General features: G+C 46.6%; 1 protein-coding gene across 2 annotated transcripts in view; it reads right to left on the bottom strand.

Moving 5' to 3' along the window:
• Positions 1-23,740, bottom strand: part of GAB3 (GRB2 associated binding protein 3) — a 63,509-nt gene that overhangs the window by 5,731 nt on the left and 34,038 nt on the right. The window contains exons 2-6 of one of the 2 annotated variants that reach the window (XM_054169639.1): positions 12,322-12,625; positions 5,152-5,368; positions 4,240-4,715; positions 1,685-1,740; positions 322-577 (exon numbers count right to left, since the gene is read on the bottom strand). In XM_054169639.1, coding sequence (XP_054025614.1) covers positions 322-577; positions 1,685-1,740; positions 4,240-4,715; positions 5,152-5,368; positions 12,322-12,625 — 1,309 coding nt within the window. The remainder of the gene's footprint in view (positions 1-321; positions 578-1,684; positions 1,741-4,239; positions 4,716-5,151; positions 5,369-12,321; positions 12,626-23,740) is intronic. The other variant, XM_054169640.1, reaches the window with a different exon arrangement.

Genomic DNA, 23,740 nt, shown 5'->3' with positions numbered 1-23,740 from the left:
TGGTGAGGTAGCAGTACACGTACTTCAGAGCTGCAGGATTTAGTCTGCTCTCTCCAAGGCTATGTCCATTTGGTCATTTACAATCAGAGTGGATCTGCCTAATGCAGACACTTGGTCTTTGACTGCAAGAGTAGATGTGGATGCTCTTCCTCTGCTCACAAACAATCCGTATAGTACTATAAGCCACTTACACAGCAATTCAATCCCTCTTCTATAGCATGAAGCACTTTAAAATGTGCCAAGGACATTATCAAAGGAGGTCACCTGCATCCCCACTATCAGGACCCCCAGCTGGCAATTGCATCTGAGGTCTGGACTTACGTTTCCTACGAGGCTTGAGGTCTCGGTTCACTGGAGGGGGCTCCAGGTCTGAGGGCAGCTCAGGTAAGGGGCTGGTGAGCTTTTCAGTGCTGCCAACAGAGAATGTAAATGTGGCCGAGCCAGGGCTCATGGGGATGTAGCCATCAGGTGAACAGTCAGAGCCAGGCGCAGAGGGAGAGTTGCTGGGGCGCATGAGCACGTAGCTGTCCTCTGTGCTGTCCGAAGCAGTCGAGTAGAGTGGGGAGAACCGACAGGGCTTCGGAAGCAAAGGAGGGAAATAGAGAGAAACAGGTCAATAAATGAATAGCTAACCACCTGTAATCCAGGAGGTGCCATGAGCTGGCAACAGATCCAAGCCAAGCCCCTGGCCAGGAGAGTCCTGACATGACCTTTCTGAGGGGCACAAGCTGGAGAGACACAAGACAAATGCATGAGTTCAGATGCACACTCCTGATTTGGAGAAGTCCACTTCTGAACTTTGCAAGTCACTGCCAGAAATTAGGACCAAACTTATCAGTGCCTTAAGTAGGTTAAATCCTCCAAGGCTGCACTTGCCTCTCCCAGCAGCAATTCTGACCTATAAAAGGAAGGAGGCTCCTTCATACACACACAAAAAATCTGAAAGGAAAACATCTGATGAACGAGATTTTGGCAAATGTGGAAGCCAAGAGAGCAGACCTACAAGTTGCTTCTGATTACTGCAGATCAACACCAGAAATTCATTTCAATGCAGGTGTCAGTATTGGCTGAATGGTGAGAGGCACTGACTGCAAACCTTGCAAGCTTTCATTAGGGGAGAAAACATAAGCTGCCAGGCACCAGCAGCAATGTCTCTTCCCCACAAAAGACAGTATCCAGCACCAGACAGAAGACTGGTAATGTGTGATGGTACCAACATATAACCCTGTCTGTCAAAGGCTGAGTCAGGAAGCTTTGGATTGACAGAGCCCTGAATCACAGGCACTTTGAGAGCAGAGACTTTTCTATGTTCTAAAAAAGGGTTATTTCTCAGAATCATGAAGCAATAGGCTTTTTCCAGGCCCCTTCTGAAGACATAAGCAGTTTTCTCAAGTGCTTTTGGTCAACAGTTTAATCCTCAAGGCCACTGGTATTCTTTTTCACACAACAGACCCTGCTTTACAGAGTGCTCAGTGTTGTGGTCTCCCACTCCCTCCTCTCTCAAAGGCTTCCTGAGGCCATGAAGTTGCCCACAGAAGCTGCTCAAAGTCAAGTGCTTCTTCCATATTTTAATTCTTCTGATGAACACAGGAGAGGAACGATTGAATATCAGGATGCACAATGATGCACTTTCTGAAGGTTGTTGTGTGCCAGTGTTTTAAATTTATGCAGGCAGAGTACTTACCAAATTCAAGCTAAGCCTCTTATCTCGACTTCTTAAGGAACTGCCTTCCATGTCTGCTGCAAGAAAAAAGAAAAGATTAAAAATGTGATAAGGGAGTACAACCAACTCTGGAGGAAAACATATGGCTCTAAAATAATTAGAGACTTATAAAGGTTCCATAACTCCTTGTATTTATCCTAAAGGAGGAAATTGAATGACAAGACCAAAACCAACTCAATAGCATTTCAAAAACTATTACATCTATTTTAAGTATGATGAAACTAAGAAACATGCTCATGTATAATCCTCTAACACAAGCAGCTGGAAGAAAGCTGCTGTGGAGAGTGAGCAACCAAGTGAAAATACAAACCCGGCTCTTGCTCTAGTCCTCCTCTGATTTCCCATCTGTGAAATTGGAGAAATTATAGGAAAAGGAACTGTAGGGAATGTTAATTTATTGTTGTTCAGAAAGCTATTTAGGAGTCTCATGTAAGGTGCAGGAAAGCATGTGTTATGGTACAGAGGGTGCATGGGGGAGCTTAATGGTAGGAGAAACCAAAAATGCTGATACGGTACAAGTGATTCAAGCTGATGGGGAACAAACAGTCAGCATCCCCTTGTGCAGGCTCACCTTTGTCTTAGTGCAGGTCCATTTTATTTTTGAAGCAAAAAGCAAGAAAACTGAAATCCAGCATTCAGTGCACAGAAGATCAGCAGTGGGAGATGCTTACAGTTACCAACATTTTCTGGAACATTATTTCCTGGCAAGAAAATGGCTTTTGTATGGGAATGCCTTAAAGCTGTTCAACCTTGTTAATCCAGTCCCTGCACTTAATGGTGGAGACATCAGTACCGCACTGCAAATGGGGGCCTTCGTGGTGGTATCGGCATAAAAGGTTAAAGTGATAAACAAGAATAAAGCAACAGTGTTAAGTGTAGATATATGTTCAGATTGATGTAGTCACTGTCCTGGGACAGCTACATTTATTTATTTGGCATCAGGACATTCAGGCACAAGCTCTGGCAGATGCCAGGGTACAGGTGCCTTACATGCGTACAGCTTGTTCCCCTTCCTGGCACTGCAATCAGCATACCCTGCCTTTGCACTGGGTTAATTACATCTGTTCAGCTTTTACAGGTTGCCAAGAACAAAAAAAAAAAAAAAAGAAGTAAATAACTTGAGTGGGCTCACTCTGGGAGCTGGTGAGGAACAGCTGCTTTCCCCCTGCTTCTTTTCCTGATCTTTTTTGTTAAACACATTTTAATTCAGAGTTTAACCTTTCAAATAGTTTCAGCTGCACTTAGGGTAAGAAAAAATAGCAGCACTTATTAATTCATTGCTGCCCCCTGTCAGGCAGAGATAACCTTGCAGCACAGCAGCAGAGCATGACATTTGGCCACTTAATCCTCTCAAAAAACGTTTTGGCGTGAATTAGGTTGGAGGAACACTATCTTAAGTGCACTGGTGGTGCTGGAGTGGCACACATACAGAAGCAAGACCTGCACCTTTCAGAGAGTATCCAAATGTACCTGATAATTAAGAAAACCAATTCCACTGATGGGTGTTTCTTTAGGAACATTCCAAGAATTGTTTGTACACTGATAAACAATCTGAACAGAGGTCTTCTTGCTTTAGCTTCTGAGCTTTCAGAGCAAGATCTAAAGGCCCCAAACACTAGTTGTTCATTCAAACTACAGGGGTCTAAAGGACACGTTTCCTAAACCCCTTACATTTTCTCTTAAACAAAAATGACACTACTGCAAAATCCTTGGTGCTTTCCAGCCAGGTATTCCAGCTGCCTCCCTCTGTTCTATGGCTCCATGAAATTAAACTTTCTCATACTGAATATCCTGGTTTTTGATACCTTGATGTTCTGGGCTTTTGACTGCTATTCTTGTTTGCAAGGGTGGTGTTTCAAGAAGTGGAAAAGTCACCTCAGTTTACAGCAGAACTTGCTTTGCAGCAGAACCTCTCTCTGCAGTGGGTTTTCAGGCTTCCCTGACTGAAGTGCAAGGACAGAGCAGGATTTGTTCAAGGACACAGAGTCCCCAGTCTCACCAGGATTATATCCCATCCCCAGTGTCTCCCTGGCTTCCCATCCATTAATGTAAGCTGTGAAGAGACCAGCTGTTGTTAGGAAAAGGACTGGATGTAGCAAAGCAGCACAGCTACAGAGGCATTTCCCATGTCTAAGTCCACATTTTGACCTGCATAAATAGAGAGTGTGGCACTGCCTGATTCAGTGGCTGACTCTTCATTTTTTTTTCTACTACTTTTTGCTTTGGAGAGGGAGAAAGCATGTTAAATTAGAAAGTCATGAAGCACCTTGAAGAAGCACAGCCAAAGAGCTGCCCATGTATACACACTGAGGGGCTTTTACAGAGCAGGAGCTGAATGTGGGCAACAGGTCTGAATCCTGGTTGTTAACTCATTTGAAACAAGCATTTCAAGTTGCTGTAAGCAGTGTGTGAGTTTGCAGGGAGAAGGACAGGGAGGCACAACTGGAGGTGGGCAGCCACTGTGCTCATGGGCAGCCCACTCCCTCATACCAGTCTTGCTTTGGAAGTGCACTCACCTTTCCAGTTCCTCACATTGTCTAAGCTGGACAAGGAGATCCTCCTGGGCACCAGAGCAACCTGAGCCCGGCAGATCGCATGCCCATTCTGGAAGGTGCCACCACCCACCTCATCACCTCTTCTGTCTGAGAAGTGGGTTGGCTTGGGTGGCCGCGGCGGGGGTGTGTTGGACAGGACATCCAGCTGGGTTACACCATAGGGCAGTGCATTTTGGCTTTTGTCAATCTGTAAGGTTGGTGTCAGTGGTGTCCCCAGCACTGGAGAAGAGGAGGAAAAGTCACTGGGTGGCCCGCTAATGTCTACATTCCTGGACACAGAGTTAGGATTTGCCAGTGGGGCCCCGTCCTGGTGCACAGTGCCAGTGCTGGATGGCTGTACAAGGTACAAGGAGGGCTGGGACTGCAAGGAGTCGACAAAAACATCATCTGAAGAGGTTTGCTCCAGAGATCTGTCTGAATTCGACCAGCTGTCACACCTGCACAGAGACAGAGGTCAAGAATTGTGCTTTCCTTTTCTCCTGATTGCAATTGAGCAAATGTACACAAAGAAAATAAACAGCCCCACAGTTCAGGACAAAATCTGTTCCTTCCCTATTGCTGTGGGAGCTCCCCACTAAGCTGGGCTGTGGGACGGGGCACTTTCTGGAGCACCTTGGGCAGCAACAGGCAGCAACAGTGGCTGGAGGGAGACCATATGTGTGGTCCCCACCATGGAAAGGGACAGGACTAACATATGATGATCAACTGCTAATCTGTGCTATGAAAAGCCCCCTGTAAATTGGATTAGGCTGACGGTCCCCTGGTGTGCTCAGAATGCTACTCTGAGTGGCGGGGCTCAAGGACCAATTAGCCCCAGCTTCCCAGGGCATCACTAGGCAGGCAGAGGGTGGCTCCAGCCCAATCCAAACATACCTGTTGTGGCTGAGCTTGCCCGACTCACAGTTGGAGAGGAAGAGGTAGTCGGGGAGAAAGACCGACTCCGACTCGCTGGGGGTCTCCTCTGCAGCAGAGGCATCAGCAGCAGCATGGTCTACAGAGAAGGAGGGATCGGCGATGTGCGAGGCGTGGGTGGAGGCGGCTGGCGACGGCTGCGGGGATGAGGTCGTGTGGGACAGGCTCTCCACTGAACCTGCAAAGGAAAGTATGGCCCTGGCTGAAGGACAGCTTTGATTCACCATAGCTCACTTCCTCTCCTGGCCATCAATATCTTGTTTTTGCACAAGGGATGTTTTAACCCAGAGCAGCAGTGGGATTCTGGGGAAGAGGAGAGCCTGATTTTGCATCTGCTGCCCCTGCCCAGGCTGGGTAAGCCAGCAGCCAAACTGAGGGGCTACAGAGGTACAGACCCCCTTTGCTCTGGGGTCCCCAACTCCTGCAGGGCTGCAGCCTCCCTCCTGCATGCAGGAATGAAGACAGCCTCTCCTGAGGAAAGTGCTGAGGCAGAGCTGTCTGTTTTATCAAGTATTTTTTAGGACCTGAGGCAAATAATTAATTATTAATCTCCAACACTTCAAATTAATGGTGACAAGCAAAGGGATTGATTTCTTCCCACTTTCTAGATCTCAGTGGACAAAACTGAGCTTTGCTGCTCATGAAGTAGCCAGATTTGTTGAACCTCTGACTTTCTCTACATACTCCTTATGCTGGACTCTGGGCTGGACATCAAAGCCATGAGAGTTGTTATTGCCCAGCTAGAAGCATGTTGACTCTGCTGAGAATAGGGATGCTGGAGGCCACAAAGCACATAGGCTCAGTGATACCTTCCCTGGCCCCTCCTCCCCTAGGCATAACACTCCAGTCCCCTGTAGCACACAGAATGGGGAGAGGAGCAGGCTTGGGCTGCAGGCAGCAGGGCTGGCCACTTGCTCAGCTCCATGTTCACCTTAACCACTAAAGCCACTCTTCATTGTTAGCATATGGCCATGACACTTGTAACTATCTGGCCCCAGCACTGACAGACAGTAGACACAAGTCTGGCTCTGTTGCTCTTCCAGCCTTCATCCCTGCTAGAGACCTGGCACATGTAAGCAGGAGGCATGAAGGAGTGATGATTGAGCCACACAGAGTTAAGGCTAAGCACAGGCTCTAGCCCTGCTTTTGAGGCATTTTGACTCAAAAATTGACTCCTTAGTGCAAGCTGGACCTTCTGTCATGGGCAGTTGTGGAATGGGAAGGGTATGAGCAGTCTTTGCTGAGCAGCTCCCCAAACACATCTGCACCTAGCAGCAAGCTCAGACAGCAGCACCAGGAGCACAACCCCTCAGTTAAAAAAGATGATTTTTCTAATGAAGCTTCAAGTTGCTGTGTGGCAGTTCTGTCACCAGGGCTGTGTGGGGACCAGGCAGTGGTTGCTGGGTGCCCCACCTGTTCCTAGCACCTGTGGGGCTCAACAGTGGGTACCCATCTCTCTGGCTGAAGCACAGATCCTGAGCCAAAACTGCAAAACTCTTCTTCAAAATGAGAAACCCTGCAGCAAAAACAAACATAAGAAACCAGCTACTGCTGATAAAACCAAACCAAGCATAATCATGCCTTCAAAGTGTAGCAAGATGGAAGACTTCTTTAAGGATGATAACCAGAACTTGCTTGAAAGGCTGGGAACTAGCCCTGACTATGTGCATGTATGCTGCAGGCCAGATCCTGCATTGTGCATTGAGGTCCTGAGAGTCTACCTAGTCCTCAGCTGCACACAGCAACAAGCCTTGGCACTTGACTGGGTTGTTGCAGTAATTTCTCAACCCTGGATGTGCTAGGTATATATGCAATCAGGTCAGGTGGGATGGAGAAGGCTGCCAAACTTGAGTGGTTAGACAGCAACCTCACTGAACACAAACAAAACCTTCTAGTGACCCAGTCTTCCACACCCCATCACCTTTCTGATCTCAGTCAGAAGCAAACCAGATGATGGTCTCTCCCTGCACCTCATCCCTTTAAACTGGTGAAGCAGCTGCCTCTTTCCCTCCCATCTACCGGTATTGACTCACTGTTGGTTCTTCCTGTTGGCTCTGCAGGTCTGGGGCAGTGATGGAGCCCAGGGCATCAAAGCACATACGCACATGCTGAAATCTGAGCATAAGCAAAGCATTTGCTTAATGTTGGGCAGGTGCTTATAGCAGTGGGATTTCAGCAGTGAGCATCTGGTAGGAAGGGCTTTTATGGGTTTTCACATTTGTGAAGCAGAGATGAGGGCTGCAGCCTTCCCATCTGAAAAATAATTTTTCTCTTTCTCATTGTGCTGGCCCAGACAGTAACTCTGCTTTTGGATCTTGGACTTGGAAAGCTGTCTTGCAAGCTGAAGATGATCAAATATGCACTGGGCTAACTCCATAGGGATCTCAGAAAAGCCTGTTCACATCACCATCTGACCACATTGTAGAAAAAATAAATCAACTAAAAGCTGCCACAATGCATAAGAGAGAAATTAATGACATTCTGGATTATTAACACAGAGAATGAACAGGCCTGAACTCCATCTGGTACTCACAACGTTTAGCCATGGATTATCCCATCAGGAAAGGCTGCGAGCTGCAGGCCACATGGCAACCACTGTGAGCAGGAGGAGGGAGGGATGAGGCACAGCAGACCTGCCCTCTTCTAACCTTCAGGGGCTCAGGGACCTGTAGACAGCTCCTAACAGACCGTCCCTGTCCCTGCCAGCAGAGGCAACTGAAGTGGTGTGCATTAAAGTTGTACTGCGACAGCAGCTGGGTGGAATAAATTATGCATGGCCACTTGCAGCAGTGAGAAGGCAGAGGAAAGGTTTGGTGCCTGTCCTTCCCTTTGTCAGAGACAGTGGGAGGTTTTGGCAGCCAAAATAACTGCTTTGAGGGGTACTAACACAAAAGATCTGGGGAAAGTCATATCTGCTGATCTGAGGATGCTTTGTGTCTTCTGCAGTGACTTTCCCCACTCCTTGGAGAAACAGGGCTTCTCCTTCCTACTACAGACACTAGCCCACTCCCCAGAAATTGTTATGGTGTAGCAGCAGTCCAGAGACATAGTGAAACTGGAAGCAACCCACCACCAGGCTGCATGGCTGCACTGAGGAGTTAGAAATGCCACCCACCCTTCCTGGCCAGGGGCCAGAGGCTGACACTAAGAAGCAGCCTTGAGTCGGTGCAGCCAAGAAGGGATTTCCTCCTGCTGAGAGCTGAGTATGGAAGGAGTATCCTGAGTAGCTGTCCTGCAACATGGGCTAGGAGAAGCTGTCATACCTTCCCTGAATCCCTATGTGAGGGCCAAGTGCTGTTGTAAGCAAGCCTTCTGGGACACTGCCTGCCCCACTTTGTATGGGAATAGAGTGGGGAAATGAAGTGAAGACACTCAGGAGAAAACATCTGTGCAAGGAGAGCACAGTCCCTCCAGGTAGCCCCTCAGTGCAAACGTCTTGGATCCCCTTGCTCACAACATGCTGGCAGAGCTGCTCCCTATTGTGGCTGCAGGAAGGTCCTGGGGCATCAAAGCATTCTCATGCCACAAGGGGCAGGATCTGTGCATGTTAGCAAAAGGGAAAGAAAAAAAAAATAAAGGCAGAGACATCTAAGGAGCAAAGAAGCCACCAGAGGAGGAGGCAGAAAGGGAGAGGGTCCCAGCAGAGGGCAAGAATTGGGTGTGCACAACAGAGCAACCAGTAGTGAAGGAGAGGTGGATGAGTAGTAGTGATGTAATCCAACTGCCAGCATCTAAGAGAGGCTCAAAGCTAACCTCCCACTTAGGGTGACCCTGCCAACATCCTGGTCTAGGGTGCAGGGATGGCATGAGTGAGGGGGCTTCCCCAGGGACATTGGGCTCCACTGTGGCCTTGGGTGCTATGAGAGAAAGCAGAGCAACAGGGGAGTAATGAAGACCAGCATTGACCTTCAGGCAAGAGCTTCACCCAGAAGGAGCAAAGCTTTTACATGAGATGTGGAACAATGCCGGCATCCTGTGAAAGAAGTGGAGGGAAAACCCAAGTCTGAGAAGCTGCCTGCCAAGGCACAGCCTGGGGAGCATTTGATGCACAGCCACAATCTTTAGAATTAAGGCTTCCTAATGAAAAAGACTAAACAACTTTCACAGCAGTCTCTCCAATGAACAGCTGCTATATTACATTGGTTTGGCTTGCATATGGGATTGAGTGTGCCCATGGTGTCCTGTAGCCACCTCATTCATCCCCTCCCCAGCTACTTGGTTTGAATGTCCTCTCAGTCCCCAACATGTCCAAGGGTCCACATGGTGTTGGGATAAACCTGGTCTAGTGGGAGCCTTCAACAGAACTGGAAGCAAGAATTTACATCAAAAGGGTAGGACAAGAGGGAGAGAGGCTTCTTGCTCTCTACTCCAGTTGACTCCCCTGAAGGTGCCAACTCCCCTGACATTTTCTGCACAGACAGCAACACAGCTTCTTGTGGCAGCCGAGAGCTGCAACATGATGATTGCTGCTGGCAAGTCCTTTCCCACAGCCACCCTACCAGGTGCTTCCTGACATCTGCTTGCATTTTGCCTCCATCTCTCAGCCATCCCCTCTCTTGTTGACTCAAAAGCTGTCCTTGCAGGGCCAGCTGCCACTTTGCTAACTTTGGTCTGCATCTGGTTGCTCACATGGGTGACCAGAGGCCTCTGAGGACTAGAACCTGGCTGTTTGTCCAGCTTCTTTGCTACTGGAAGGGACTGGGGACGATGGGATGGTGTTTACAGCTGAGTCATTACACACACCTGTGGCTGACTTTCTGTGTGCTAAGCAGAGAAAGCAGCAGATTTGGTTCAGGCCTCAAAATCACAGCAAGGTTTCAGAGATGTGAAGATTAAGAGTGATTGATTTCTCAACATTCTATTGGCTTTGAGATTAATTTTAATACAAAGAACAGCTTATTAAAATCTCCTGCTACTGATGTGTCTTTCTTTTGACGATTCATTTGGGGACTATTTTTTTTTTTTCAACATAGTAGCATTCAAGTTAAAAAAGCATATGGCATTTACTAGAGCTTTTCTCTTGTTATGTTAAATTTTAAGGGTAATTTGCTTAAACCCACAGGCGTTTGGGGCATTTAGGTGCGTTCAAGAAGCTGAAGCAATAAGCAACTTCTAGAAATGTGATGTGCACCCTGTGGAACTGTGGAGATTTAAATCAGAGGATTTGAACATGCCCTGCAACCCGACTGAAATACACTCTAGACCTGACCTCACTGGTGTGAGCTGCCGGATAAATAGAAGATCTTAGGAACTATTTGCTATCACAGATACGGTTAAGTGCACGTCTGGAAGCTTAGCTTATGCGGTCTGTGATGATGAAGTTCAGGTGCCAGATTTTATATTGAACCAAGGCAAATGCTCTGCACTGCTGAAACTCTTGGGGGATAATATCTGCCTTGAATGGTGCAGAAAGCTGGGATGTCAGCTTTGCCAACTGCCACACCAAGAGTTGTCACATCTCATCCATCAGCCTCTATGCTAGCAGTCTTTGCTGGGAGAGAAATACCAGTGTGTAATACTAAGTACTGCCCAGGTGTCAGTCTCACAAGCAATGCTGAACAGACATCTCCCAGTATAAATGCATCTATCCTGGGGACAGCTGCTGCCTTAGCTCCTCTGGCACAGATCACATCTCCCTATGCACATCCTCACAGTGCCAGCAGAATTCTGCATAAATATTTGAGAGAGGAAAACTATTTTTCTCTTTTCTGCTTTGCATGGAAAAATGTAACCTCAATTTCAGAATTACCAGTAAAATTAAAATAATACTTCACCAGCAGAAGCAATGCAGTGCCAACATGGGCAGATCAGTAGGAAGGTGGTTACTGAATACCCCTAATTACATCCAAACTCCAAAGGGCTATTGACTCCCATCCCTCACACCTACCAGCTCTAGTTTGCAAATTCCATACATGGGAAGCTTGTACTGGCACATTAAAATATGTCAGCATTTTCCTGGTGATGTCTAAAGTGAATGAGAAGAGAGTAGACATCTGACTTATAACAGGACCATTCCAGTGCTCTCTCCATGCCCACTTCCCCTCAGAATAAACTACTGAAGAGAAGATTAAAGGTAGATTAAAATAAAGCATCTCACCACAGCCTTTTGTTTTCTTTCATTTAGACAGCAATTGTACAGCCATGAGGCTGTTGCAGACACCAGTAGCAGTCTGAGCACAGCAGCACATTGACCATCTCAAGATAATCTACTTAGCCACACCTTGATACCCCCAAACATATTACTACCCTCGGGACCAAGCCCCTCCATCACGACTCCCTTCTGCTCTTGCACTACCTTTTATCAGGCAAAGAATTTCGTTCTGACTCACTTCCTATGAAGCTCTCAAATTGCTGCTGTATCTGCCCCTTGGAAATGTCAAGGGAAAGACAGATTGCTGTTATCTGAGCCCCAGTGTCTCATTTGAAAGGTAAGTTAATGATGATACAGGTCCCAACTTTAATTACTGGCTACATCCATCTTGGAGTGGTTATTTCTTGGAGGATTTCCAAGACATTCACCCTACTGAGTATACAGGCGTAGGTCCTGGTGAAACAGGCTGACTTTATGCTTCACTGGCAGGGGCATCTCTCAAGTCCTCCTGTCCTCTACCTTTTCTTTATTTTTCTTCTCATTAGTAGACTAAGACAGCTGGGTATTTTTGCATTGATTTTTTTGTATGCACACATACAGCCAGGTCTGTGCACATTTCACATCCAGCAGAGCCTGAGAAAAATTCAAGTTTTGCCGGACACTTTCCTCGAACAGGTGTCTTGCATTAAGCCAAACTAAATAAATATGAAACATGTAATGAAATAAATGGCCCCAGAAGATAAGTCTGTCAGCTTCCCACACAAAATGTACCTTTTCTTACTAAGGACTTGCTGTTTATTCTATCAGGAGTTGCTTCATCAAAGGGTGACCAAGCAGCCAGCTATTATTTTTATCCAACAGAAGTGAGATCACTTTCAAATCAAGGTTTAACAACATCTCCATGCTGTGTGGAGCTATAGGAAATAGAGTTCCACACCACCTGCCCAGCTCAGCCAGCCAGCAAGGTCCATGAGTCCCCTCACCTGCTGTGGAGAAGCCCCTTCTCCCAACTCCCAGGACAAACATGAGAATGATCCTACCTGTACCATCTTCTAGATGTCCAAAATTACAGATCTGGCTGATGTTGTGCACCCAGACCTGCATCTCCTCTTCAGTTTTGGCTACCAGGTAGAAGGTGCGGTAGGTGGTTCTCACAATAAAGACAAAGTTGTTCTGAAACTCCTTCTTGATGAAGTTGGGTCCTGAGTGCTTCAGCACTTCGCACTCGTTGAGGTCGATGATGCGAATAGGCTTTTTGGAGTGGTTGTTCCTGTAGTACTCCAGCACATCTGGGTTGCCACTCATGCGGCCCCTGCGCAGCACGAACCAGCGCTTCCGCCATGCCTGCAAATGGTACACACAGGGCCCTTTTAGTGCCAGCCACAGAATTTATCAGTCAGCCCACACCCCTGTATTTTCCTTAAGGTTTTATAGTTTTTCTCGTAAGATGGCCAAATTGTGGCTTTGGTTTGAAGTGCTTGCTATCAGCTTGAATTTTGACAGGAAAAAATGTAAAGGGTTGTCCCCGCGGAGGTTAAGGGGAGCAAGACTTCTCCCCTTCTCTCACCCTCACCCTGCCAGCATGGTGCAATCAAATTGTTCTGACAATCTCACTTCACCATCTCACCCTTAGAAGAAATTATACCACAGTTTTCTTTGTGAGATGAAAACACCAAGAGCTGCACTCTGTGTTGCAGTACACGAGTTACTGTCAAGAAACACCCAGAAAAGACAAGGCCCCCATATGACCCGTGCAGTCACCCTTCCATAGTTCCCAGTGCTAATAAAAAGCTGTTAATATGCTGCCAGTTACTTCTGGAAGACCAGAACACTTCAGGAAGTGCAGTGCTCAGAAATTAAACAGGAAACTTCCAAACCTTACAGAAGAATGTCTATTTACACACACACTGCTTCCAGTGACTGTGTTCTAGAACCTTTTTTAACTGAAGGTATGGGTCCCATACAGGTTTAAATGAAGTCCTGGCAGGGCTAAGATATAGCATCACTTTATAAAGTTATAGGCAAGTTTCTAGTAACAGAATAACATATTTTCCCATTTTTCCAGCAGTTGTGTTAGTTCATCAACAGTATAAGTGACTGTTGATTACAGCTGTCACCAACACACTTATATTGAGGGCCAGAAGAAATCCACCCTGAGCTCTGTTTCACAGAGAAACGCTGAAATATGGTATTAGGAGTTTCCCCCTTACCAAAGTCCACAAAAACTGTGTTGGATAAAGTTATGCCTAAACCAGCAAGGCCTGGGTGGCTACCAGGGAACAGCTAAAGCTAATGCTGAATTTGGGAAAGGCACCAGGGGTCACACATTGTCCAGGTACCTGCAATGGCTATACAGCTACTAGCTATTTTAATTACCCTCATTAGAGTTAAAGATCATTAAAGAAACATCTGAACAACAACAAGCTCCCTATCCAAATCTGTTTAAAGACAGGCTTAAAGCAAAATAACAAAGCTCAGGATATTTCCACTAAGATCCGAGAGTCCTTACTGACAGAGCTGAGGATCAATACAGGCACTACAGATTTTGCTGACACTGAGTTCCCATAGGCATGGTGACTGTTAAAACAGTCAACAAAAAATAATAGCAATCAGTTGTTAAGAAAAAGCTTTATTTTATTTTATTTTATTTTATTTCTTCTCAAAAGAGGTTTCCTTGCAGTGAAGCAAGCTTTTCACAGTCTGTTGAGATTAATCAAAAAAGTTATCTAGAAGTAAGTCTGTTCATCCTGGCAGCACCTTACTCCATTCTGAAAACAGAAGATTCTTCAAAAACGATACATGACAAGGGACCAGAGACTGAAATATCATAGAGGGAGTTCTTGCAAGGATGAACAAGCACGTAACAGCCTCTGTAAAAGAGGGGTTTTCGGGGTGGGGCGTCACATCAAGAAGCGGAGGTGAGGTGCAAAGTGCATTGCACAAAGAAAATTAAGTCTTTCCCTCGTGATCTGTTGAGGTTTGAAAGTGATTTGGTCTCTGCTGAAAGTAGCTAGAGATAACAGATTACTGAGATACCACATACAAGCCTGATTTTGTGGGAGCCAGGGTGAAAAAACATATACCCCTCAAAGGAAATAGGAACAAAGGAAAAATGTTTTAATGAAGAAAACACTTCCCTGGCTAACAAGCTTCAGCACTGGAATACAGCCCAGCAGGTATCTTATATGTATGATCTCAGAACGAGTCCACATCTCTGCCCCCTGAAATCCCCTGCAATCCCCTGGGACCAGTTTAGGGCTACCTACTCGTGGTTAGTCAGGATGGTCCAGTACCTGTCCACGTTTCCTTAGTGGTTTAATTTACATGAAGCTAAAGGGACCTGTAGTTTCAGCACAACATGGGCAGCCCATGAGAAAAAAAATATGCTGCTGCACTTTGCAGAGAAGCTGATGATCCCTCCATGCAGAGGTGAAGGCTGTTTTTGGAGTGGTGTGAGTGGCTGTAGTTCTGCTGGCTTTTGTTTTGTACTGTCCGAAAAGCTGCCTGATAACCTGTTCCCTGCAGACACACAATATGATCAGGCTTATCATCTGGCTGGTGCTGTGTGGCTGGAGATGGAGAGGTGCCTGTGCAGTGCAATATGTGATGGGAGAGAGGAGCAGGGCTAAGGCCGAGGGAGAAAACACCGGCTGTCAGCCGAGTGGCCGTGAAAACAGCGCTGAGAGGAAAAAATGCCAGCCAGCTTCCCAGATCTGCCCTGCTCTTGGAAGGGTGGGCTTCCCCTCTTTACCCCCCTCATGGCCACCCTCGCTGCCTCCGCGGTGGGGCCTGTGCAGTCAGTCGGCACCCATCCGGCCAACAACAGAGAAGCTTTTCCTTGTGGGAGTAACACATGAGCTGTAGGAAACAGGCAGGAAGGTGGGGGGTGGAGAGGGACCGAGAAACTGCCCTTCGGTGATACCGCAAGCTTGGACAAACTAACAGCCCCTGACTGCAGCCGTTGGCTGCCCCAAAGATTAATGTGCTCTGAAACCCAAGGTGACGTCTTGATGTGAGCTGCAGGGACCAGAGCCTATGCTGCTGACCTGCCGGTGGACCTGGACCCAAGGGGAAGGAGAGGCTCTGAGGGACGGCAGCTTTTAAATATGCACAGCCTGAGTCAGCAGCACGGGTGAATCAGCACTCGCAGGCTCAGACCTTCAAAGACGTTTGAGCACTCAAGATCCCTTGAAATCAGTGCAAGCGCCACAGCAGCATGGCAGCCACCCAGGGTGGTGGTGCAGCCTGGCAGATGGGCAGCTTGCTGGCACTGAGATTTTGCCGGCTGCTCTGAGCTAGGGCTGGCCCTTGCCTCCTGCCAAAGGGAGATGTCTTGGGGAGCAAATTCAGAGGAAACAGCCTCATTCCACACTGGGAAATGGGGAGCACAGCCAGTCCACTGCCCCAGCACCTAGCCTTGCCTGAGCACAGGCAAGCCAGCACCAGGAACAGGGAAGGTGGGTGGGAGGGGATGGGAACAGATGTCTCCTAGGTGTTTGGTCCTAACATCAGCTTCATTGTGCCATCAAACTGCATACACACACACATCCAGAGAGTTCACTTGCACCTTTCATCTTTGGGATCCTTTTTATTCCCTCCACTCTAGGAAGAAAGGCACCAGGTATTGATATAGCTACCTATATAGGTGGAATTGAAAGACCATTTTTGGCGCCTCTTCTCTGGATAGCTCTCACATGCAGACTTATCACTGTCCCCCCCCAGGTGCCTCATTTCCATTCTGAAACTTCACCAGATATGTGCCTTTACTTGCAAAACATTTTTGCTTAGCCTATAATGCTGAGTATACAATGCACCTAGTTTTTGAGACAGTCACAACTTGCCTGCAACTGGACACAAATTGCCATTACAAATAGACAGGACCTGCCCTGCTCCATGGCATAGGCAAAGCAGGGGTTTTGGCACCTTTCAGCATGACCTTTTTGTCTCCAAGAGTAAAATATCCTCTCCTCATTTTCCTGGCATTTGCCTGTAATGAGCTACGTGTCTCCTTTCCCCAGGGAAAGGGGTTGCTGCACACTGGAGTCACTGGGAGTCCAGCTGTGGCAGACCTTGGCCAGACAAGATGTTGGCAGCAGCTTTTAGCTCACAGGGACCCAGGCAGCTCATGGACTGTGCAGTCCACTTTGCTGGAGCAGGAGCTGGTGCCCCTCAGCCCTGGGGCAGAGGTGCAGAGTCTGTCTGGCACCTCCCAACCCCTGCCCTGCAAGGCAGGCAGTCATGCACTGGCTACTCCTCTCCAGTCCCACAGCAGAGCATGGTGGGGTTTTACAGTTGTATGCTTACAGTACATTTACCAGTCCTGAGGTTGCCTCCTCCTTCCCCTGTTACCATCCCTGGTATTCTGTCATTGCAGCATGACCTTCACCCACAGACCAGGACATGGTGTGTGCCTTCCTCCCTTTCCTCATCAGTCACCCAAAGCAGAAGCTGTGCCTGAGCCAGCACCATGACACAAAGTGCTGAGCATGGGGCCAGTGGGTGCTCTCCACAGCTTGCAGACGCCTTGCTGGGGAAGGATGTGCAGTACCAAAACCCTGTGGTACAGCAAGAAGCCACTCCCTGTTCCCTCCGTCCTAAACAGCACTGTGTGCACCAAAAACCTGCAGGCTTGTGCTGCTTCAATACCTGCCTCCTCATGGGCTGTAAGCCTCAAGGCTGGTGGGGATATCTGAGGAGCCAGCAGTGCTGGAGTGCTAGGGCTGTGGCAGGGAGGGATTTACTGCAGCTCAGCAGAGCCAAATATATCTGACAGGATTTAGTCTGGAGCTGCACATGCTGCCAAGTTTAGAAGAGAATCTGGATCAATTTAAGGGTGAAAGATTGCACTCCCATGGCAGGGATGGAGTAACCTACATATTTAAATAGGAACTGATTCCTGGGATTCAGTATAAACTATTCACACTATGGAAAGAATATGCACTTCTATAAGAAATACTGCATTTATTTAGGGGCCTCTTGAAATTAGTTGCTTCTTGATGAAGAAATGATACAATGATGATACGTTTACATGTCCTGCAAAGCTTTGCTGACATTAGAGAGAAGGCTTTATCAGAAAGATCAGCCAAGAGACAACATAAATCTAGAACAATTTTCATCTGTCCTTGGTAAGTAGAATAGTTTGGTGCCAAAAGGAAGAAAGAATTTGCAGCAGCATTGGTCAGATGCCAGCACATTGCTTTGTGCAACACAAGCTATCAGTGTTTTCTTCTTGCTCCTGAATTTTTCACTTTGGGAATCTCAGAGCCACTTCTGAAGGGAAGAGGAATCGCTCTGTTTTCATTTCAGTAGGGTTTCTAAGAAAGTGATTGCTACTTCCACAATCTGACATCTCTGCTTCTGCTGAATAAGTGGTGTGAAGTTTAAAGAGGGCTGATATTACATGCGAACATTTACTCCACTGCACCAACATGCGATAAAACCAGACACAAGCAAACCTATTATGTGCTGAATACCAACAGCTAGCAACAGCTACTTGGTAAACAAGGCCAGAATGGAGCTGAGTACCTGTGTGGGAAAGATTTAGCTGAGGACCTTCATCACTTACCTTCTGTCTGAGAACCATGTTTTCATTTCTATGTACAAAATATCCAGTATCTGAGATCTAGATAGCTAATTAGAGTACATACAAACTAAGTAATATAAATTGGCCTGGAATATAATTTGTCCTGTGGGGGTTTTGTTTGTTTGTTTGTTTTTAATTTCTGGGTTTAATAACAAAACATGGAATAGCCAACAAACTAGAAATTCTTCACCAGCTAAATTAATGCTCACAACTCCCCCCTGAGGATAATCTTCAGTTTACATAATGCAGTAAAGGGTATTGTAGTGGGAAGCAGAAGGAAGTATGGCTGTGTTGATTCCTTGCCTGCCTGGTGGCCTTGAAGCCATGCTTCTGGGCAGAGGACGTAGGCTTGTTCCCAGGCCTGCCATGGGGAGGTCTAATGCTCACAGAAGAGTTTGAGAACTCAGTGATAGGGAGGACTGCGAATGGTTTGAACATTTGGGATTGCTATCATCCCTCAAACTCCCTTAGAAAGAGAAAGCAACAAATCTCACCAAAGAACTGGCACAGATGGCGGAGGGCTGGGAGTACCTACGTACACAATACTTCTCCTGCTTCTTGCTGTGGCTCTGCTGCCTTGAGCCACAAGGTATCCTTGAGGCACGAGAACTAACAGCGCTGCAGGGTAATTGTCACGCAGGAGTGCCTGCACTTGAGGCACCAGTGTTCAAAGTCTGTCTTCTTTTTAAGGAATAATTTTTAAACATTAGGAGGAACTTTATAGCATTTCCTATAAATTACTTAGAAGAGGAAGCTAAAATTCCTATGTAGACAGGTTTGTAACCAGCTGATGTCTAAGCCCATTAAGAAGTTAAGAAAGTTTTCTCTGTCTGCACAAAGCAGGAGGCATTGGGACTGCATAATATGGTCCCTGCAAGAGAGACATGTGCATTGGGAAGGAGTCAATCAGTGCTCCCAACAAGCATCCTCATGTTCAAAGAGCTGAGGACATTGTTGGGAGCTCTCCATGTCACTCACTCAAAAGAAAAGAGCCAGCCCCATTCAGATTGCACTCCTCGGACTGCAAGACCTTTGCAGAAGGGCTCACACCTTCTGTTCAGTAGCCTGCATTGCTCAGTAATAGCACTCAATTACCTCACTTGCAGAAATCTGAGATGAAAAAGACCTCTTAAACCACCCAGCCCGTCCCCCAGCTGGAGTTATGGTTTTGCTGTTTCAGTTGTGGCTGTTAGTCTGCAGCTCACATCAGCTCTGAGTAATAAATCTCTCCCTAATGAGGCTGCCTGCTTGTCCCTTCCAGTAGGTCCCCGTGCAGCACTCTGGGAGCTGTTGAGCTCATTGCCCATCACCCACTTGTTTAATGCTTCTCTAAGGTTTTGTCTCCCTTACTGTTTGGTTTCCCTTATTGTCTACTCAGACAAATTTCTTCAGCAGTGAGCGGCTGAAACTCATGGTTTATGGCTGGGAAAGAAAAATCAATAAATATTCGATTTCAGAGAGGAATACTCCTCCCTGAGGGCTTTCCTCTGACTCCACAGGCATGTAATTCTGTTTAATTGAGAAAATAGAAGGAGAAATTTTCTGCAGCAGCTTGTCTCCCTTTGCTTGGGTCCCTGGAAGCTGAGCTGCATTCCCATAGATGCTGGAAAGGCATCAGATCTCCTTTCTTATACCTGTTCATGCCCACTACAGGTGTTTTCTGAAGGTTAGGGCTCAGCTATTGTGATCAAGAGTTCTGAGCTAACCAGTGTTTCCATATAGAGCAGTTTTCAACAGAGACTACCACATGATCTAGTCTAAGATGTCCCTGTTTACTGCAGTGGGAATTGAACTAGATGGCCTTGGAAGGTCCCTTCCAAGCCAAAACATTCTATGGTTCTATGAAATGGTCTGGCTCATCCAATGCAAAGGACCGACACACAATGAGTTCCAGACAGACTACAGCCTAACACTGTATTTCCATCTGATAAGACATGAATCCTTTATTGAGTCATTTGTCTTTCTGATTGCAGTAGTTTCAGTATGACTCTAGCTGAATCTTGTTTCAAGAAAGTCAGCATGAGTCTTCTTCAAGAGGAGATACGATGGGTGTGTAGTGGAAGGGGAAATACCTTCTTCTTTTCAAGGTGACACAGATACATGAAATGACTAAAAATGCTAACCAAAAAATTTCCTGCCCTGTAAGTGTAATGAAAGCTTTGTCATAAAGCATCTAAGATGACGTCCTGTAGAAGCAGCGAGGTTTCCTTTGTTTCTGTTTCTCACAAAAAGAAACCTGTGATTTGTGAAGAAAAAATGACACATGCTACAAAATAGGATAAAAAGTCCCAGAGTCATATATTGCCTGCTAACCTCCACACATTCCCATTGCCTGGTCTACATCCTAATCCATAATATTTATGGTGCTTTACATATACAAACATCTGCAACAGAATGAGTCACTGCTATTTAATAAACATGCAGATTCTTTGTAAAGCTGCTGGGTTTGTTTGGGCATGAAGGGTCAAAATCATAGTGACCAAAAACTTGGGAGTTCTAAGTTCTTAAAAAACTTGAGAAAGACAAGAAAACAAATTCTGAAAGTAAAACTAGTAACAACATCACTGCATTTTGGGGAGGGAGGAAGGGAGGGAGGAAGGAGGTAGACGCTTGGATGAAGAAACAGCATTTCACTCATGTCCGTTGTCATTTAGTAAGAGCTGTAAAGAAACAAGAACTGTGCTGCTCACAAACTTTTTGGTTAGAGGTTTCCTCTGAGGACACTGGCAAGCTGACAGAGCATCCCCCTCCTTCTCATGTGAGTAGGAACTGCTGCACAAGATGCTGCTGGCTGAAGGGGAGCAGAACTGTGCCCTCTCCTGGTTTCCCCATGGGTCCCAGCAGGTGGGTCTCAAGGGGCTCTTCTACACAAAAGAAATGCTGATGCTGTGGTAATGGGCCCTGGATGGGTCCCTGAGCTTTGCAGGAGAAGATGCTGACAGGGCATCTCATGCCACAAGATCTTGCTGCAGGGAAAAATTCCCTGACTACCACACCAGGAAAACACCATGGCTCCCTGTCACCTCTGAGGATTGCAGTGTGTCAAATGGCTTCACAACACTGCCTGCTCCGAGGCACATGGTGCAAGCAGGACCTGACTGTCCCCTCCAACCTCCACAGATCTCACTGGTTCCTAGTGTCCCACGCCTATCAAAATCCCTCCAGGCCAGTAAAGCCTTACCTGTGAAATGCACTGCAACAGAATACCAAAGAAGAGATAACAGGATGGCAATCCTGTTGCAATGGATTCATTTAAGTGAACTCTAGGCATGAAGTTAATAAGCTATGCTTCCCACTGTCAGCCCAGGGCATGATTTCTCTATTATTTCTTCTATTTTGAGAGTCTGGTGCTGAAAGCTTGGAGCTTTTCTAACAGCTGCCCTGCAAATATGTGCAGGCCCCTTTGAGCTCATTTATCGAAAGCATACGGATCAGTCATTACGAAATTACAGGGAACTGCCACCACAGGGCAGAAACCCAGCTGTGCCCTGGAGAGCTGCATCTCCCAGGGAGAGGCTTGTGGCTGAGTGGGATTTGTCAGGAGCACCAAGTGACCAGGGCTGGCCAGTGAGCTCAACAGCATCTGCAGGGTGCCAGTAAAAAGACACAGTTGATGTTAATAAATACATAACGTAACTCCCCAGTGTACTTGGCTGTGCTTTACTGGGACTAACAGGACAGCAAAGACATTCCCACAGGCTTTCAGGAAGCAGCTGAAATGTTTATGACTCGACATCATTATAAAGCAGTGCCCAAAAGGATCTGGAGAAGCAATGGAAAATGAAGCTAAGGCAAAGCAAGCCAGCTGTGGTGTAAGATCCACACAAGTTTGGGAAGCCTCCAGGTGGGGCAGAGCCCAGGTATCCATAAAGCTCTTAGTCCAACCTATCACCCAACACCTCATGACTAACTAAACCATGGCTTCAATTGCCACATCCAATCCTTTTTTGAACACCTCCAGGGTCAGTGACTCCACCACCTCCCTGGGCAGCACATTCCAATGGGCAATTACTCATTCTGTGAAGAACTTTTGTCTCACCTCGAGCCTAAACTTCCCCTGGCACAGCTTGAGACTGTGTCCTCTTGTTCTGGTGCTGGTTGCCTGGGAGAAGAGACCAACCCCCACCTGTCTACAACCTCCTTTCAAGTAGTTGCAGAGAGCAATAAGGTCTCCCCTGAGCCTCCTCTTCTCCAGGCTAAACAATCCCATCTCCCTCAGCCTCTCCTCATAGGGCTTGTGCTTGAGACCTCTCACCAGCCTCACTGCCCTTCTCTGGACATGTTCAAGTATCTCAATGTCCTTCTTAAACTGAGGGGCCCAGAACTGGACACAGTAATCAAGGTGTGGCCTAACCAGTGCTGAGTACAGGGGTAGAATGACTTCCCTGCTCCTGCTGGCCACACTATTTCTGATACAGGCCAGGATGCCATTGGCCTTCTTGGCCACCTGGGCACACTGCTGGCTCATGTTCAGCCTTCTGTCAACCACTACTCCCAGGTCCCTTTCTGCCTGGCTGCTCTTCAGCCACTCTGACCCCAGCCTACAGCACTGCATGGGGCTGTTGTGGCCAAAGTGTAGCACCCGGCACCCTGCAGCCCAAGCAGCTGTGACACCCAGGTGGGAGGCACTAAATTGCTGGGACAGTCACGGGTGGACATTGAGTCACACCCTAAGCATCCTCATACTCTCTGTTTCATTTTGTCTGTCTTTTTCACTTTTATTGGGGATGTGAAATAGGTCACAGCTCAGAGCAGAGGTCTCAGCAGAAGAAGACAGCACTAAAGGGATTAAAGCCATTCAAGTTTCTTCTCCCTCCCAGAGCCTTCCTTTCCTCTGACACATTTGTTCCTTCCTGAGGGCAGGCACAGTGAAACATTAATTTCTCTAAGCTGCCCCCTAAATGACACTTTCTGACTGCTGCTACAGTTTTTCAGGCATTTAAGCTCCCTGACAGTGAAGACTTACAGGCAGGACTCTTTACATGAGGATGTTTACACCTTCACCAGCTAGCCAAGAGTTTTAATTCCATATTCCCTCACAGTATGTTTACATGTAGTATCTAAAATGATATTATTATCATCCTGAATGCAGCTTAAATTTCTGGAGCACATTTTTTCACCTTTAAATTCTAAAGCACTTGACAGCTGGTACATGATCATTACATGGTGCATACATTGTGGTTTGTTCACCTGTCACAGGAATACACCTGCCTCTGAAGTTATGCTGTGCTCCTGATAATCAGGATGTTTCTCCACGTACCCACAGGTAGGCTCTTACATCTGTGGGTTCGGCTTCAATGAATCTATGTTGTGACTTTTCCATCTGAAATCCTTGTTTTCCTGTTTAAAGTGGCAGAAGTCAATGGACAGAAAACTACTGGTCTGGCTTAGCGTCACTCCTCTGGTAGTTTAGAAAACAGAACTTTGATTTCTTAGGATGTAAAATTGGGCTTTTTACAGGAATAAGTTGAAAACAGGGAGAAAGTAGAAACTAACACACTGACAGAGTTCTTCCTGGATTTCACAACACAACTTCATTTCCTATTAGTGGGAAAAGTGCCGCTGAAACTTCATGCCACACAGTAGGGATTCCTAATATAACATGAAAACTCCCTGTGTACCATGGCCTGGAAACCCTTAATATTTTTTGGCTTCTTCACAATAAATTCTTTAATACTAACATAGTAATAAAGTACTAACTTAGAGAGGTAAATTTTGATTTCCTAGGAAAGCTTTTATCCAAAAGTCTTGCATGTTCTCATAGGATTTTTAGGTGTTTTTTCCACAGATCATTGAGATCTTAATAGAAATTAGGTTAAGAAACAATAGTTCTGAAATAAAAATGCTGGGTATAGTCATCTGTTGGATAAGCGAAG

The sequence above is a fragment of the Dryobates pubescens genome, chromosome 18, assembly GCF_014839835.1.
Source record: "Dryobates pubescens isolate bDryPub1 chromosome 18, bDryPub1.pri, whole genome shotgun sequence".
NCBI lineage: Eukaryota > Metazoa > Chordata > Aves > Piciformes > Picidae > Dryobates > Dryobates pubescens.
This window is presented reverse-complemented; position numbering and strand designations above follow the sequence as displayed.